Here is a 15,925-nt window from a genome sequence, read left to right as displayed (position 1 = left end):
CATGATAATTGGACAGCTCTAAGACCACTGTAGCCAGTTTAGTGTAACTGACATTCTCTTCTAGGAGAGACTCATGCCACAAAACTGCCTATATTCTTGTTTGGCTCATGCTAAATAAACCCTATTCTGGTCCTCTGTGGGTCATGAATTCAGAAAGGGCCAGAGAAGATGGCTTGTCTCTCTTCCATGGTGCTTGGTCCTCAGCTGCGGTGACTCAAACAGCTTGGGGGCTGGAATCATCTGGAGGCTTGTCCACCACCATAGCTGGCATCTGGCCTGTGATGACTCAACAGCTGGGCTCAGTTAAGACTGTTGACCCAACTGCCTACAAGAGGCCTCACCATGTGTCTTGGACTTCTACCCAGCATGGCAATCCCAGGATAGGTGCTGTTTTTTTTTAACTCAGGAGTACGAGAGCAAGTGTCCCAGAGAACAAGGAGGAAGGTTCTTGGCCTTTTTGGACCTAGCTTTGGGAGTCATGAAGCATCACTTCTTTCTGTGCTTTATTGGTCACAATCCTACCCAGATTCAAATGGAGAGGATGTAGACACAACTTTTGGTAGCGAAATTTCCTGCAAATTTCGAAGAATTTCCAGCCCGGTTTTAAACCAACTACAGGCTCCATAATTCCAGAAGGAGAATATTCACTTAGCCCACTTCAATTCATAGGCCTGTTACTAAATTTTGCAGCTCCAGTCTAGCTGATAAACCCATAACATATATAAGTGAGTTCTGTTTTGTTTTTCCTTCTCAGGCATTCTTAACCTTATTTAGTGCCATTGACCTCTTTGGCATTGAAGCTTTGGATCTATCTCGGAATAGTGTTGTAAAGTGCATAAAATAAAGTCCATAGGATTGAAGAGGAAATAAATTCCATTGGATGACTTTCATCAAATATTAGGAAAACAAATTTGTGATAGAATAATATATATCTTTATTAACACAGTTTAAAATGAGTTTAAATAATATGTTGTCATGTTTGAACAATTGGAATATGACAAAGTCACAGGTCCAACACTACTGTGGCATGTGGCCTACATTCATAACTGGAGAAAATGCTGAACCTTTTTTCTCAGCCAAGTTCAAGGAGGTCGATGGAACCTTAGGTTAAGGATCTGTATCTTTGAACTTGATAGGATCCTAAGAAATACACCTTTAAAGACCTTGGCACAGGATGTAATCTTGCATTTACTATATACTTAGGACTGCAAGAATCTTAAAAATGCTTAAATGTAATGTCCAGTTGAATTTTGAATATTTTCTGTGATTTTGTCTACCTGGAGGTCAGAATATGGAGTAATTTTACAGATAATTCTTTAAGTCCAAAAATGTTTTCCAGTTGATGCATTTGCGTTCATTAGTTCCTTGATTATTTGTTATATAATGAATGAGTCAGGGATACCAAAATGATGCAATGACAAGATGGACTGAATATAATATTATATTCTTTCACCTTCTTTGGGGATATATTAATTTTTCTGTTTCTGCATATCATTATAGATTTTTTATTTTCTAATTTGATGTATGTTTATTCAACCATTGCCTCTGTCCTCCTTTTAATGCTCAAATTGTCTCAACTTTGGCCAGGGGGACACTTTTTAGATTCTCTTGACGTGACCCATTAATCTTTGAAAATGTTCTTACTTTCTGTCAAATCAAGATCTTCCAGGCTCACCTTGTTCCTTCTGCCCCAGACTTTACCCCCAAATACTCCTGGTTCTTTCCAGTGGGAAAAAAATAGGACAAGTAGCTGCAATTTGGACGCTGCACGATGGAACATTGTTTCTAGACCAGTGAACGGAGCAAGAAAAGATGTTTTTTTTTTCCTTAAAGCATGAGTTCAAATTGATATTTCCAATCCTATGTTCCAACTTAAATTTTTGATGTTGTAGCTATGCTTTCTTTATCAATCTTGACACCTAACAAATGACATGTAATTACTCATTTGCCTTACTGACAACATGATAATAGTTCTCAGAAAAGTGTTCGATATTAAATACAAACAATAAAATTACAGAATAGAGTTCAAAATTTTCTCCACAGTTCCTTTTGTTTTTTAGCTGCATTTCACGTGAAATTAATGTTGAACTATTTTCTGAGGAAAATCAACTTGATGGCACCTAACAACAACACAAGCATACTAATGGTGGACATTTCTCAGAAGATAGAGCTTTCAGCTCCTCAGAGAGAGAAGGGTCGGCTCTATTTTTTGATGATGAAAGAACTCAAATAGCTCACTCTCCAAGATCCTGTGCAGTGGTTTCATATCACCAGTATCTGATTCGTATGCCTGATTTCTGAACTAATAGACCAATTATCTCTCCAATTATTTAATTTCTAGTAATATTTAAACCCACATATTTTCAAATGTTCAGTTTTTTAAAACTATGTTAAGCCCTGTTCTGATCTTTAGTTTTTTGTTGTTGGTGGTAGAGGTTGTTGACCTTGCTTCGTTTTCTAAGCTGTGTATTGTGATACCAAAATTTACATTATATGGACCCACATTCTCACAATATTACCTTGTCCCCATCAGTCTTATTTTCCAGAAAGGGAATTAAGGAGAATTCTGTATAATTAGCAAATAAACTATATATAAATACTAACATAGACTCTTGAGGTTTTGCCTAACATCCTCTTTTGACTTGTGTGTCAAAATTTGATCTCATTTCCGATATTATTATTTATATTCTTGTTTTAATTACAGATAAACCTAATCTAGACTCCCTATTTCTTAGAGGCCTTTGGATAAATTCGAACATCTAAAATATACAAATTCAAACTCCCCAAAGCTAATTAAGAATGTTATAAAATGTAACCAAAGTGTGGCATAATAGAATCCAATTAAATTTTAAAGTCAATACTAGAAAATGAGTTAGATTTTATACTTTAAAGATATTTCTGGATCAAGTGGAAACTTTATTTTTAGAAACATTATTTTTTAAAAGGGGTGGCAAAAGAGAAGGTTTCCTATTCAAATGAGTTTAAGAAATACTAAGTACAACGTTAAACACCTACTATAGAATGTTTTCAATATAGGGGGAAGCTCAGAGATTCATAATCATTAAGGTGATAACCAAACCTCCTCTTCATTGGCCACCACCTTGCTTACCTTTTTTTTTTCTTTGAACCATTTTAAGAACTAGCATTCCTGAGAAATGCAAATATAAATCTCAGTAAGGAAATTTTCAATATTTGGAATGTTTTTGTTGGAGCACTCAAAAGGACTGTAAAAATTAAATATATAGTACAATGACCAATTTAGAAATGTGTTATTGTTATGTCTATTTCTCTACTCATTATTGCTTCTTTGTGGAATATCAGGACATCCAGAAGGAAAAATAAATCGGATCACAGACAGAAGTATAGACACAAAATGAGTTAATTTTTAATTACAACGGCCATTTTTCTAGGGTTTTGGATGGACTTGGTGGCACATCTAGTAGTAATTATGTTTTAAATTATTGTTTTTTCTGGAGGAAGCTACCCTTCTGACTCAAGACAAAATCCTTTCAGGGCAGAACAGTATGCAATCATTTCAACATATACTTTGTCAGCTCTTCATAACCTTCCATACTCCAAACCATCTGGGGGATAATGGTCCCATCTACACTGGCAAGGCAAAGTGGTGATTCTCTGGATAATGAACATCTTTATGCAGCTTAGGAAAAAAAATTAGATTTGAGGGCTCAGTTATCCCCAATGATCTGATGAATTAATGATCTGATTGAATTTATCAAGTAATTATTCAACTCCTCTCCTCCTGTGTATGTTCACTGTCTTCACGTTTCTCCCACTTCATCCCTCGCATAGGCAATCTTTTGTCATTTATTTTTGGCTCAAAGCACACATAGACCAATGAAAGTGGTGTAGTAGAATGGAGAAAAACATGAGCTTAGTTAGTACATCAACAAAGTTTAAATTTGCCTTTAAGGTAATTACATACTTAACTCATCTAAGCCTCGATTTCTTCATCTATAATATGGAGATAAGGTGGAACATCCAGGGTACCTTAGGCTGAAAGTAATAGTATACTATTACTAAATGGCTTAAATATTAAGAAATTTCTTACTAACGAGTCCAGACGCAGAGTTGGTTCAATTATGAATTCAGTGATGTCACCGGAGACTCAGGTGCTTTCCATCTTTTTGCTCCCCTTATGGTTTCAAGTTCATCGTGCACCCTAAACATCTCCTTCTTATGAAGGGAAATCCAGATGTGGCACAGGAAAAGTCTCTGTCATGTGTCCCTTTTTTAAGAATGAGAAAAACGTTCACAGAGTACCTACTCCTGCCCTCTCTCCCCTTTAAGACCTATGAGATATAGGCCAGGATTACAGCACACAGCCACACCCGTGTTAATCACTAGCACGGGCCACGGAGCTACCATGACTGGTTGAGAAGATTCAACCCAGGGCTGGGAAGGAGTCACTGATGCATACAAGAACCTAAATAAAAGTAATATTCTGTTGGCAAAGTGTTGAGAACAGAGAGAAATAAAGGACAACCAGTGATGTAAGATTAAACTCCCTGGTACATATCAACCTTCTCCTTTTATTTATATTTGCCTCCTTACCCACATGGTAGAAACCCTGGTGGTGTAGTGGTTAAGTGCTACAGCTGCTAACCAAAAGATCAGCTGTTCAAATCCACCAGGTGCTCCTTGAAAACTCTATGGGCACTCTGTCCTATAGGGTCACTGTGAGTCAAAATCGACTCAAAGGCAATGGATTACCCCTGTGGTAAGGGTAAGGAATCTACCTCATGCATTTTTTGTATTCCCAGTAACCAGTACTTTGCCTCCTGTAGAAAAGGTGTTCAGGAATGTATATCACCCTAATGATGATGCTCTTAAAATCACTAAGGAATAGCCTTAAAGTTGTTTTCTCAGGTGTTGGAATGACTTTGGGCTCTTCCAGAGACTGTTTCTCACTTAAGCCATCCAGGGCAATTGAGTCTGTCTATATTCAAGAATGGTTCATGGTTTCTTGGGGGCAGCAGTAGATACAAGGGAAAAGAGAGATTAGGTCAATTGGATGACTACAGAGACAGACAAGAGGAATAACACATACTCTGTGTTTTGGACAGCTCTCTAAGGTGTGTGTCTGAGATTCTATACCCTGAATGGCTGCCACAGCATTGAAAGCAAGGAGAAATAGTCCCTGTCTCACGTTATTGAAGGAGACAATGCTCATTGAAGATGGCCATCTAGTTAACAAATATATCACATTCTGGAATTTTTTTACACTGGAGGTTGATGAGAAGACAATAAATAATGATAAATGTAAATATAAGCAGTTAATCATTAGTCTTTCCAAGATGAGAAGTTCCTCAGAAGGCTGTGTTAACACAGGTATAGTTATTTTCAAGTTCATGGTCTCTTCTATCCATGGATGCCTTGGGTGCTCTGAGACAAAGTTCAAGTGATTGTCACCAGCCTCCCAAAATAAATGCAGCCCAGTGAGTAGTTGCAGAGCTGTGGTTTGAGGCAGTGTTATGAATTAATCTGAGATACAACTTCAGCTCCCAAGTTCAATCATGGGCTTGGAATGTACTCCAGAGGGGTGTTCACAGCCAGACAGAAATGATGTCAGATGCTAGTTTCAGAAATAACAAGGGTTGAGTGGCTCACAACATATTAACTCCAACCCCCACGGAGCTCCTGGACCCAGAAGCTATATCTATTAGATCTAATCAAATGGAAATGTAATAGGATGGGGATGGAATGTAACAATGAAGAGTTAAGAATTCTAAGTAAGAAAAATGAACCAGTTTTGAGGCTTGAGGCAGAAGAGAGAATAATGGAGAATATTAATATATATGTTTGGAAAAAATCTCCATAAATAAAGAAAAATTTACAGGAAACCGAAAATGTTTTCCAAAGAATGAGATAAATATGCATAAGTGTGGCTTTTCTCACAATAATCCTCTCTTTGGGAGACTTCCATTTCTAATTAAAATTATTCCTTTTAAGAATGAACAGCAAGTTTACCTTGGAGGAATTCTACTGGATTTAGGGGCAGGACAATAAACACACACCCACATATGTATCCTCCCATTCTTAATGTATTTTCTGATAGCTTTGTATCTCACAAACCCAAATCTGTGTTTTACAATCCCTTTCAGAACATGAACTCATCAAATTCTATCTATTCGGTCTTTGAATGACAAGAAGTCTTTTGCAATCAAACTCGAAGAAATGTTTCCAGAAGCTGTTTGACTCTTTTATGATACAGCACTCTAGTGTGGGTTAGGTGTCTGTCTCCTTCGCTCCACCATTAAGCCTTATCCAGTGTACAAATCCGTGGCAAGATCCCTACTGAAATTGGTAACATGCAATGAAGTATTAATGAAATCCCCACCCCCCAGTGAAATAGACTCAGAGACTGTACAGAACGTAATGGTATTGTAATCAGCCAGTGAGACACTGAAAACAATTTCCTAGCAGCACACAAGAAAAATTTGCTCTATTCTTTAATAGCAGTACAATTTTCTGCAGGAGCAAGCATTTTTAATGAGTTAGCCTTTCACTAAGGTAGCCCTCCCTTAAGTTTAAGACTAACTTACTTAAATAGCTATCTTTTCTCTTCCCTCTCACTGTCTTATTCCTTATGCAGCAAAGGCCTTTATGTAAATCTTTGTCATGACTGCAAACTTTGAGGCAATTATAAATGGCAAATCGATTATCCAGCATCAGAAGCTCTCTAGATTATTTTGTCAGCATTTATGTTTTTGCAAATGCATTTGCCCATTAAAAATGCCCTATTTTTCCCTATAGAGAAAAGTGATTATGCAAACCTACTTCATCAGCCTTTCGGCGCATGTCCTAGGGCCCTATAGAGCTCAAGAATGTCATCCTTTTGTTATGCTGATGTTTGGGTATCCTGACATGCATGTAAAAATAAAATTAAACAAGTAGACTTAATCCCATTTTGTCTCTTATGTCTACACAGGGCTGATCTTGTCCATTTCAAAGACATTTTTGACAATTTTCATGAACGTGCCATCTCTTAACTAGCTATTTAAAAAAGAAAAAAATGCAGATTTATAGAGTTTAAATCAAGGAAAAAATTTAATGTGAATAACCAAATATCGCAATTTGTGTTGACGGTGGGGGTCTCTCAAAAATTATTTACTATTCATCTTTTAAATTAACTTATCTTGAAATCAGTTTCTTCCGTTGACTGTTTAGATGACGTAAGAATAATTCGGCGTTCATGCCTTATGCATTCCTGCCCTCACACCTCTCAGGGGCCTCAATATTATAATTCCCATCACCTTACTGTTGTTGTTGTTGTTGTTAGTTGCCGTACAGTCAGTGCCAACTCCTGGCGACCCTGTGTATGTCAGAGTAGAAGCACGCTCCATAGGGTTTTCAAGGCTGTGATCTTTTGGAAGCAGGGCTCTAGGCCTTTCTTTCAAGGCGCCTTTGGGTGGATTCAAATTGCCAAGCTTTCGTCTAGTAATCAAGCGCTTTACCATTTACAGCAACCATCCAGGGACTCGTTTACACTTTGCTAGAGTATTTCAGTTCCTTTCACCAAGTTTTTCATTTTGATAAAGTTAAATTTATCTGTTTTTGCTTTGTTTTGTCTTTGGTGTCATAGCTGATAAACTATGGCCTAACCCAGGTCACAAAGATTTACCCTTATGTTTTCTTCTAAGCGTTTTATAGTTTTAGCTCTTCCATGTAGGAACCTGATCCACTTGGAGTTAATTTTTCTATGAGGTGAAGTAAGGAAATGACTTCATTCTTCTGCATGTGGCTATTCAGCTGTCTTGGAATCATTTGTTGAAAAACTATCCTTTCTGCACTGAATTGCCTTGGCACCCTTGTGAAAGTCTATTGAACATAAATATCAGGGTTTATCTTTGGACCCTTAATTCTAATCCATTGATCTATATGTCTAGCCTTATACCAGTTCCACAGTTGTTTTGATTACTGTAGCTTTGTAATAAGTTTTGAAATTGCAAAGTCTGAGCACTTCAACTTTGTCTTTGTCAATATCGTTTTGGCTATTCTGGGTCCCCTGCATTTCTATATACAGTTTTGGATCAGCTTGTCAGTTCCTACAAAGAACCCAGCTTTGATTTTAATAAGAATTGAATCTGAAGATCAATATTTTGAGCATTGCCATTTTGTATTGTTTTTCAATTCATGAACATGGGATGTCTTTCCATTTACTTAGGTCTTCTTTAATTTCTTTTAACAATATTCTGTAATTTTTAGAGTACAGATTTTGCATTTCTTTTGTTAAATTCAAAAATAATTTTTGCAAAAGAACACATTTGAAAAGAGAATGTTTAGCTTTTCTAAGCATTTGCCTTGGACAAATATGGTGGAGGGGTTAACTTGTATAATGGAATAGCCTGGGGAGTCTTTCAATAATATTCCCTCATAAAGAGGCAATCAGAATTAAAAGACTGAGTTTTGGTTCTAATCCTGGATCTTCGGTTTACTAGCTTTGGAATCTTGGTCAACTGAACTACCCTGTACTATTTTTGTATTCTGAAAATGAGTATTAAAAGAAAAGAAGAAAGGAATAAAAACTGTACTTATACCAGAGAGCTTCTGTGAAGATTAAATGCAATAAAACACGTAAAGTCCTAAGAACCACACTTGACACATAGTAGGCAGTTAATAAACCTGAGTCACCATTATTATTACACTGCCCTTCCCTCTACTCTCTCATTCCCCAAACCACTGCTACCAAAACCAAACCAAACCCACTGCCGTCGAGTCAATTCCTACTCATAGCGACCCTATAGGACAGAGTAGAACTGCCCCATAGAGTTTCCTAGGAGCGCCTGGTGGATTAGAACTGCCGACTTCTTGGTGAGCAGCTGTAGCACTTAACCACTATGCCGCCAGGGTTTCCAAACCACTGGTAAGGAGCCACAATTACACTCAGGTTTGTGCCACTTCCTTCTGGTATGCTGAGGCAGAAGAAAGACTGAGGACTACTCCAGCATTTAATTTTTTTTTTTGCTTTCCTGTTGTTAAAGACCCTTTCTAGGAAGCCCCACTGTCTTCCTTGCTTCATGAGATCCTGGAGTTTGTTCTGTTGGTTTTTTTCAGCTGGCCAGTTGGCTGGAAACTCCTCCGTAGAGATGTATCGCCAAGTGCTCCTGTCTGGTTGTCGTTGTGTGGAGCTGGACTGCTGGAAGGGACGGACTGCAGAAGAGGAACCCGTCATCACCCACGGGTTCACCATGACAACTGAAATATCCTTCAAGGTACAGTGAATGAATATTGCTAAGGGAAGGAGCTGGGGAGACCTGAACCCTTTGAGTAAAGCCGCCTGAGATGGATAGTCCCAGGTCACCATTAGGTCTATAGGCTATTAATCATCTTTATAATTTCAGAGGCTAAAACTTGGCATTTTACCCATGGGTGATTGGTATCAGGTGAATTGAGTCATGATAACAATTCTAAGGAGGCTGCCTTATAAAAGGAAATATCAATTTATTTGTCATGTCATGTTTATCACCCTTGTTTTTTCTCGCATTTTATTATTGCAAAATATGATATACATAACACAGAGTATATACAACTTATTTGTACAATGTAATTAATGGATATGAAGTGTCCACCCATGTAACTACCAACTAAATTAAAAAAAAAAAAGACCCTCACTGACACCCAGAAACACCCCGTATATCCATTCCCATCAGAATGACCTCCTATACTCAGAGATGACCATGATCCTATTTTAGTGATCACTACTTTGCTCTTTTACAGAGCTATACTCGTTCTTTGTGCATTTCTAGACAATGTAGTTTTACCAGTTTTTGAACTTAGGATAAATGGATTCATACTGTAATATGTATTATTTTCTATCTTGCTTTTTTCACTCTACACTGTTTAGGAGGTTCCTCCATAATGGTGCATGTATCTTGTTTGCTTCCTTTCTTCTTATTATTGTTATTATTATTGTATTAATTACAATTATTTAATTATTGTATAATCTTCTGTGTTCTAACGATAGAATCGAATATTAAGTAGTATGTACCAGTATTAGCATGTTGTTACCTATCAGTCAGAGACCCCGAGGAACACACCTTTAGTCAAACAAAGTTGGGTTTATTGACTCATGCAACAAGGGAGGAAGCTCGTCATGGGAATCTATGTGATGTTCCGGTAAGCGGTGATAGAAAAGACTTACAGGACTTGGATTTGTATGAGGGGATCTGGGTGAGTGCCCAGGAATCAGAGTTTATATCTAGATTGGGTACCATCAGAAAGCAAAAGTAATTCTATGATGGGGTATCTTAACATAGTCTGTCTAGGAGGCAGGGTGCAGTTTTCGCTCATCTATCTGTTGATAAAGAAGCAGCAGCCATTTTCAGTAGCCAGGGATTGGGTTGGTGTTCAATCACCTGCTTTCTCTTTCAGGACCTCACATTCGTGCATATAGACAGCCAAGCCTAAATATCTAAGTTCAGTCCACGTCTACTGCAGAGAGCCATCCCAAAGAGGCCTGTACATCAGGTTGGAACCATATGGGTGGAAAAACGGGGGTCCTAGGTACCTAAGAGTGATCTAGCAGGCAGATTATGGACTCCAGAGGGCATATCCTCTTGGCCGACTCAGGCTTCTCACCCCTTTGGAAGGGATTCAGCAAAGAAGGATCAGAGGGCAGAGTTCAAGAGCACAGGTCCAAGGCAGGAGCCCTACTATCTGGGTGCATCACTTACCTAGTGTTGCTGTAACAAAAATGCCACAAGTGGGTGGCTTTTAGCAATTTATTTTCTCATAGTTTAGGAGACTCAAAGCCTGAATTCAGGGCTCCAGCTCTAGGGGAAGGCTTTCTTTCTCTGTTGGCTCTGCGGGAAAGGCCTGGTCTCTTTTCATCTTCTGTCCCTTGGCTCCTTGGTGATCTTCATGTGGCATGGCATCTATCTTCCCCATCTTGGCTTGCTTAATAAGCTCCTTTTATATCTCAAAAGGCTTTGACTCAAGACACACCGTACACTAATATTGCCTTATTAAGATAGCAAAGAAAACCCATTCCTAAATGGAATTATAACCACAGGTGTAGCAGTTAGGATTTACAACACATATTTTTGGGGGGACACAACTCAATCCATAAGCTGGGTCTCAAGGCACAACCAACTCTGGGTTCCTAATTCTTCTTTCCCTAAGCAACCATGGAAAAAGAACCCAAGTATATGAATATCTATGGAGGAGTAAGGACATGTCTATTGAAAATGAAGAGGCAGAACTGAAAGGCAGAACATTGGACTAATCAGATGTTAAAGTCACCAAGATTGGCGACAATGCTTTGGATGAAGAGGAAGACAGTGAGCCACTTGCCAACAAGTTTGATAAGTGAGGGGGAGGTCACCAGATAATAGATGTGAGGGAGGGGTAAAAACTGGAATGGCTGCCTTACGAGATGTGGGATTTTTAATTTTTTTATTTCGAATTAGAGTATTGACAAGTAATGTTTTGGAAGCAGCACTGAGAACAAAAAGAACACCAACCCCACATTTTAGCCCTGAGGCACTTGGAATGTAAGAAAATAAACAGCTACTGCTTGAGAGAACAACCAAAGAGAAACAAGATGTTCAAGGGACAGCCAGGTTTGAGTTTAGGCAAATGGATTTTTCAGGTCAAATGTGCTTTATTTGGCAGTAATAAAAAATATGTTCAGAGTATATAATTAGCACCTTAAATATGTTTACCATGTTGTGTCTAGGTAATTTGACTTTTCATGATTTCTCAAATTTAGCCTATAATACAATAATTAGAGAAAAATAGCACCCTTCACTTAATTTTACAACAAAGTTTAGTATGGGGTTGACCTTAACTCTGATCAAAATCTTTCAGAGTTTTCATCTGCTCCTGAAATTGAGCACTCTTAAGGTCATTACATTTTCTTAAGTGGAAACTTACTGGGTTGTTGTTTCATTGCTCTTTTTCCCCTCTCCCACAGTCCCTGTTATTGTCCTTTGTCACCTATCTAAGATACCAACCCAAACCTGGTTGGATCTTTAAGAAAAAGTGGGAACAGATGACACTGGTGTGGGGTGGATGCAGTTTGGGCTCATGTGTCTCTTGATGGATGGAGATGGTCCCAGAAATGCGGACCGTGCATCACGATAGAGCTGCCACTGTGCTAAGGGACCAGTGGCATTGACCCAAGGCCCAGAGGCCCCACTTCCCTGCCCTCTGTCCCCATGCTACCCCTTAGACTCCTGTGTGTGAGGGACAATTATATCTTCTAAAAGATTTGCCATCCTCAAAGTTCTTTGAGTTGCTTGTGAGGAAGCAAAGCGCAAAGGCATATTTATTTTATATGAAGCGTTTGCTCCTTGGCCTCTGCCATCACCTCAGCTCCGAGTGATTCTCCTCGTGCACTCGACCGTACAAGTGTTCCTTCAATCACATCTGTAACCCCAGAGTCACAGGCTATTGAGCATTCATTCTTGGGCCCCAGCAGCACCTCTTCTCAACCACATCCACACATGGTGACAGGTTTAGATATTGAAAGACTCAATCTAACCAGAGCATAGCTTCCTCTTTGCCTGCTGGAGTTGGAGGTGGGGAGGTGAGCAGGATAATTGAAAAGAGGAGGAAACCATCACCCCGGTGGTTGCTTTGTCCACCTGTGCATTCCTGCTACCGTGCATGTGCAGCATAGAGAGTTTGGGAAGAGATGGGGTGGGGTTGGGGCAGGTGGGGATGGATATGGAGAGTAGAAATGCCAACCTGTTTTGTGGAAAAATATCCAGTAGCAGGGATTCCCTGTGGCTCCAGGTGGACTTGAACCTCCAACCTTCTTGGCTGGGACTAGAGTGAGGCAACTAAGGCTCACCTAGGATGCAAAATTTAAGGAGGTCTTCACTCTCAGGGTTATGCAAGTGCAGGTTTGGTACCTGAGAGTGTCTCTAAATTTTACACCCTAGATGCCTGGCTTGCACGATTACCAGCATGCAGTACGTTTCTCCAGAAACCAGTGGGCAGGGGGATGTATTACTTTCCTAGGGCTGCTGTAACAAAGCACCACAAAGTGGGTGGCTTTGACCGAAATTTATTGTCTCACTCTTCTGAAAGTTAGAAGACAGAATTGAGGATGTTGGCGGGACCACACTGTCTGTGAAGCTCTAGAGAAGAGCCTTTCTTATCTCTCTCAGCTTCCTGTAGCCCCAGGGGTTTCTTAGCTTGCACCTGCAGCATAACTTTATTGTCATATGGTCATCTTTCCTCTGTGTCTGTCTCTGTGCCTCTTTTTCTCTTTTGTAAGGACAGGACTGATACTGTGTTAGCACCCGCCCTACTCCAGTATGACCCTGCGGTTGTTGTTAGTTGCCATTTAGTCCATTCTGAGTCATGGTGACCCCATGTGTGTCGGAGTAGAATTGCACTCTATCGGGTTTTAAAGGCTGTGACCTTTTGGAAGCAGATGCCAGGCCTATGTTCTGAGGCATCTCTGGGTGGTTTCGAACCACTGACTTTTTGACTAGTAGTTGAGCACTTAATGGTTTGCACCACCCAGGAACTCTAGTATGATCTCTTGTTAACATCTTCAAAGACCCAAATGGAACCCAAACAAGGTTCCATTCACAGTTACCAGGGCTTAGGCTTTCCACTTGTTTTTTCTGGGAGACACAATTCAATAGGTAACTTTGTGAGAAAGGGTAGGAAGAGACTCGGGGGACAAGGCCCTGTATGATCTGTTTCCTGTTACCTAACTTCTTCCACCTAACTTCTTTTCCCTTCACTTACTGCGCTCCAGCCACACCGGCCTCCTTTCTGTTCTTTGAACACGTTAGGCAGGCCCCACCTTATGGCCTTGGTAGTGGCTATACCCTCCTCCTGGAATGCTCTTCCCCCAGATGTCAGCATGGCTCACCCTTTACCTCCTTCAAGTTTTTCTGAAATGTCACCTTCTCAATGAGGCCTACTGGACCACTCTAATGGTGTAGCCAGTCAGCAGTCCCACTCCCCCGACTCCTGACACCCCATTCCACGCTTTAATTTTTCTGTTTACCACGTGACACTTACCACCTTATAATGTGCCGCTTAATTTATTTCTTATGTTCCTTATTTATTTTCTGCTAGAATCTCCACAAAGGAGGCAGCGATCTTTGTTTCGTTCTCTGATCGGTTCAAATACTTTGAACAAAACCTGCCATATAGTAACCAGTTGCTGTCTCATCTTCTCTGTACAATGGGTCTGATAGCACCTACTTCGTAGGTTTATTGCTTACCACAGCAATTAGTACATAGAAATCAGTTACCAATTGCTGTCAGGTCAACTCCAACCCACGGTGACACCATCTGTGTCCAAGTAGAGCCGTGCTCCACTGGGTTTTCAATGGCTTATTCTTCAAAAGTAGATTGCTAGACCTTTCTTCCAAGGCACCTCTGTGTGGACGCAAACCTCCAACCTTTTGGTTAGCTGCCGAGCACATTAACAGTTTACACCACCCAGGGAGTCCTTGCCATATAGTAGGTGCTCAATAAATGTTTTTTTTTTGAATGAATTTTCCAAACCCAAAGCATAGCCTACGTTTTTAGTCTTTCTTGCCCCTGAGCATCAGATAAGTAAATTTTGTCCTTCTTCATTTTTATGTGTAAAATTTCATCTGTAATAATATATTGCTTGTTGTTGTTATGTGCTGTCGAGCTGGTTCCAACTCATTAGCAACCCTATAGGACAGAGTAGAACTGCCCCCATAGGGTTTTCAAGGAGCAGCTGGTAGATTCAAACTGATGACATTTTGGTTGGCAGCCCAGCTCTTAGCCACTGAGCCACCAGGGCTCCAATATATTGGTAGGCAATGAAGAGATTTTCCCCATGTGTACCAGTTTTGGTTCTCCCACACACTTGAGCCTGACCTTTACGGTATAACTAGACTAGATTCTATAGCCACTGTACATATTGCAGCAGGATAAACTGACTGCAAAGATTCTCGATTTTTATGTCACACAGTTTATCTGCTCTCGGCATATGTGATCCAGAATACCTGTGTGTGATATATCCCAAAAAAGCAGAGTTTCTTTCAGCATTTACCACCTATTTATTAGTGGATGGGCCAGAATAAAAGGTTATGTTCCGGAACAGGGGACATGCTGTAATTCAGCGTCTTTATGGAGGACTTTTTTTTTTTTTTTTTTTGCACTTTGGGTTTATTTATTGTTTATCTCATACATCTGTTCTTCTGTGTCTGTGCCCATTTCCTTAGCCTTTCTCATGGCTGTGACATCATAATTCCGCCACTCTGTCTTTATTCTCTCCAATCCCACTCAGTCTTGTTCCTCTCCACCCTGGGCACCCACCCGCCCGCCCACCCCATCCCTCAGCCCGTCCTTTTTCTCCCCCCGTGTAGCTTTCTTGTAACCAGCAGTTATGCAAGATGGAAAATTGAGTAATGTGATAAAATATTTGATGAAAATGTATTAACTTTGAGTATGTTGTTAAATCGAGCATATCTGAAAATAGAGTTTCATTCCCTGAGAAGCATGAAAGCTCTAACAAATCTTCTCATCCTAATGATAATGTGCATCTCACAAACTATTTCAAAGGCTTAAGACAGGAGTCTACCAGTGGAACTTCCGGAGCTTTCAGTTGCTTCCAACTAAAATTATTAGATGACATTCAGGAAATATTTTCTTTGGTCTTAAAGGCTTAAAAAAGTTTCCTAAACTGTGGCTGTGGGAGAGATGGGGAAAGAGGGAGGAGGGAGGACAATGGGAAGAAAAGATAATGACGGGATATAGAAGGTAAGAATGCAGCTCTGGAGCTTAATGGTCTGACTGAGACTAGAGGGACCCTGGAGGTTATGGTCCCCGGACCCTCTGTTAGCCCAAGTTTGGAACCATTCCCGAAGCCAACTCTCCAGACAGGGATTGGACTGGACTATAAGATTTTTTTTTTTTTTTTTCAATATAAGATAGATAAAGATACTGGTGAGGAGTG

The 15,925-nt window shown here is 39.8% G+C and overlaps 1 protein-coding gene across 5 annotated transcripts in view; it reads left to right on the top strand.

The window, feature by feature from the left end:
• The window catches only part of PLCB1 (phospholipase C beta 1), an 845,524-nt gene that overhangs the window by 628,732 nt on the left and 200,867 nt on the right, over nt 1-15,925 (top strand). For all 5 annotated transcript variants that reach the window (XM_064275782.1, XM_064275783.1, XM_064275785.1 and 2 more), the window contains exon 11: nt 9,076-9,233. In XM_064275782.1, the coding sequence (XP_064131852.1) occupies nt 9,076-9,233 (158 nt within the window). The remainder of the gene's footprint in view (nt 1-9,075; nt 9,234-15,925) is intronic.

Source organism: Loxodonta africana, chromosome 24, assembly GCF_030014295.1.
Source record: "Loxodonta africana isolate mLoxAfr1 chromosome 24, mLoxAfr1.hap2, whole genome shotgun sequence".
Lineage (NCBI taxonomy): Eukaryota > Metazoa > Chordata > Mammalia > Proboscidea > Elephantidae > Loxodonta > Loxodonta africana.
Note: the sequence above shows the minus strand (reverse complement) of the source record. Positions and strands in the feature narration are given on the sequence as shown.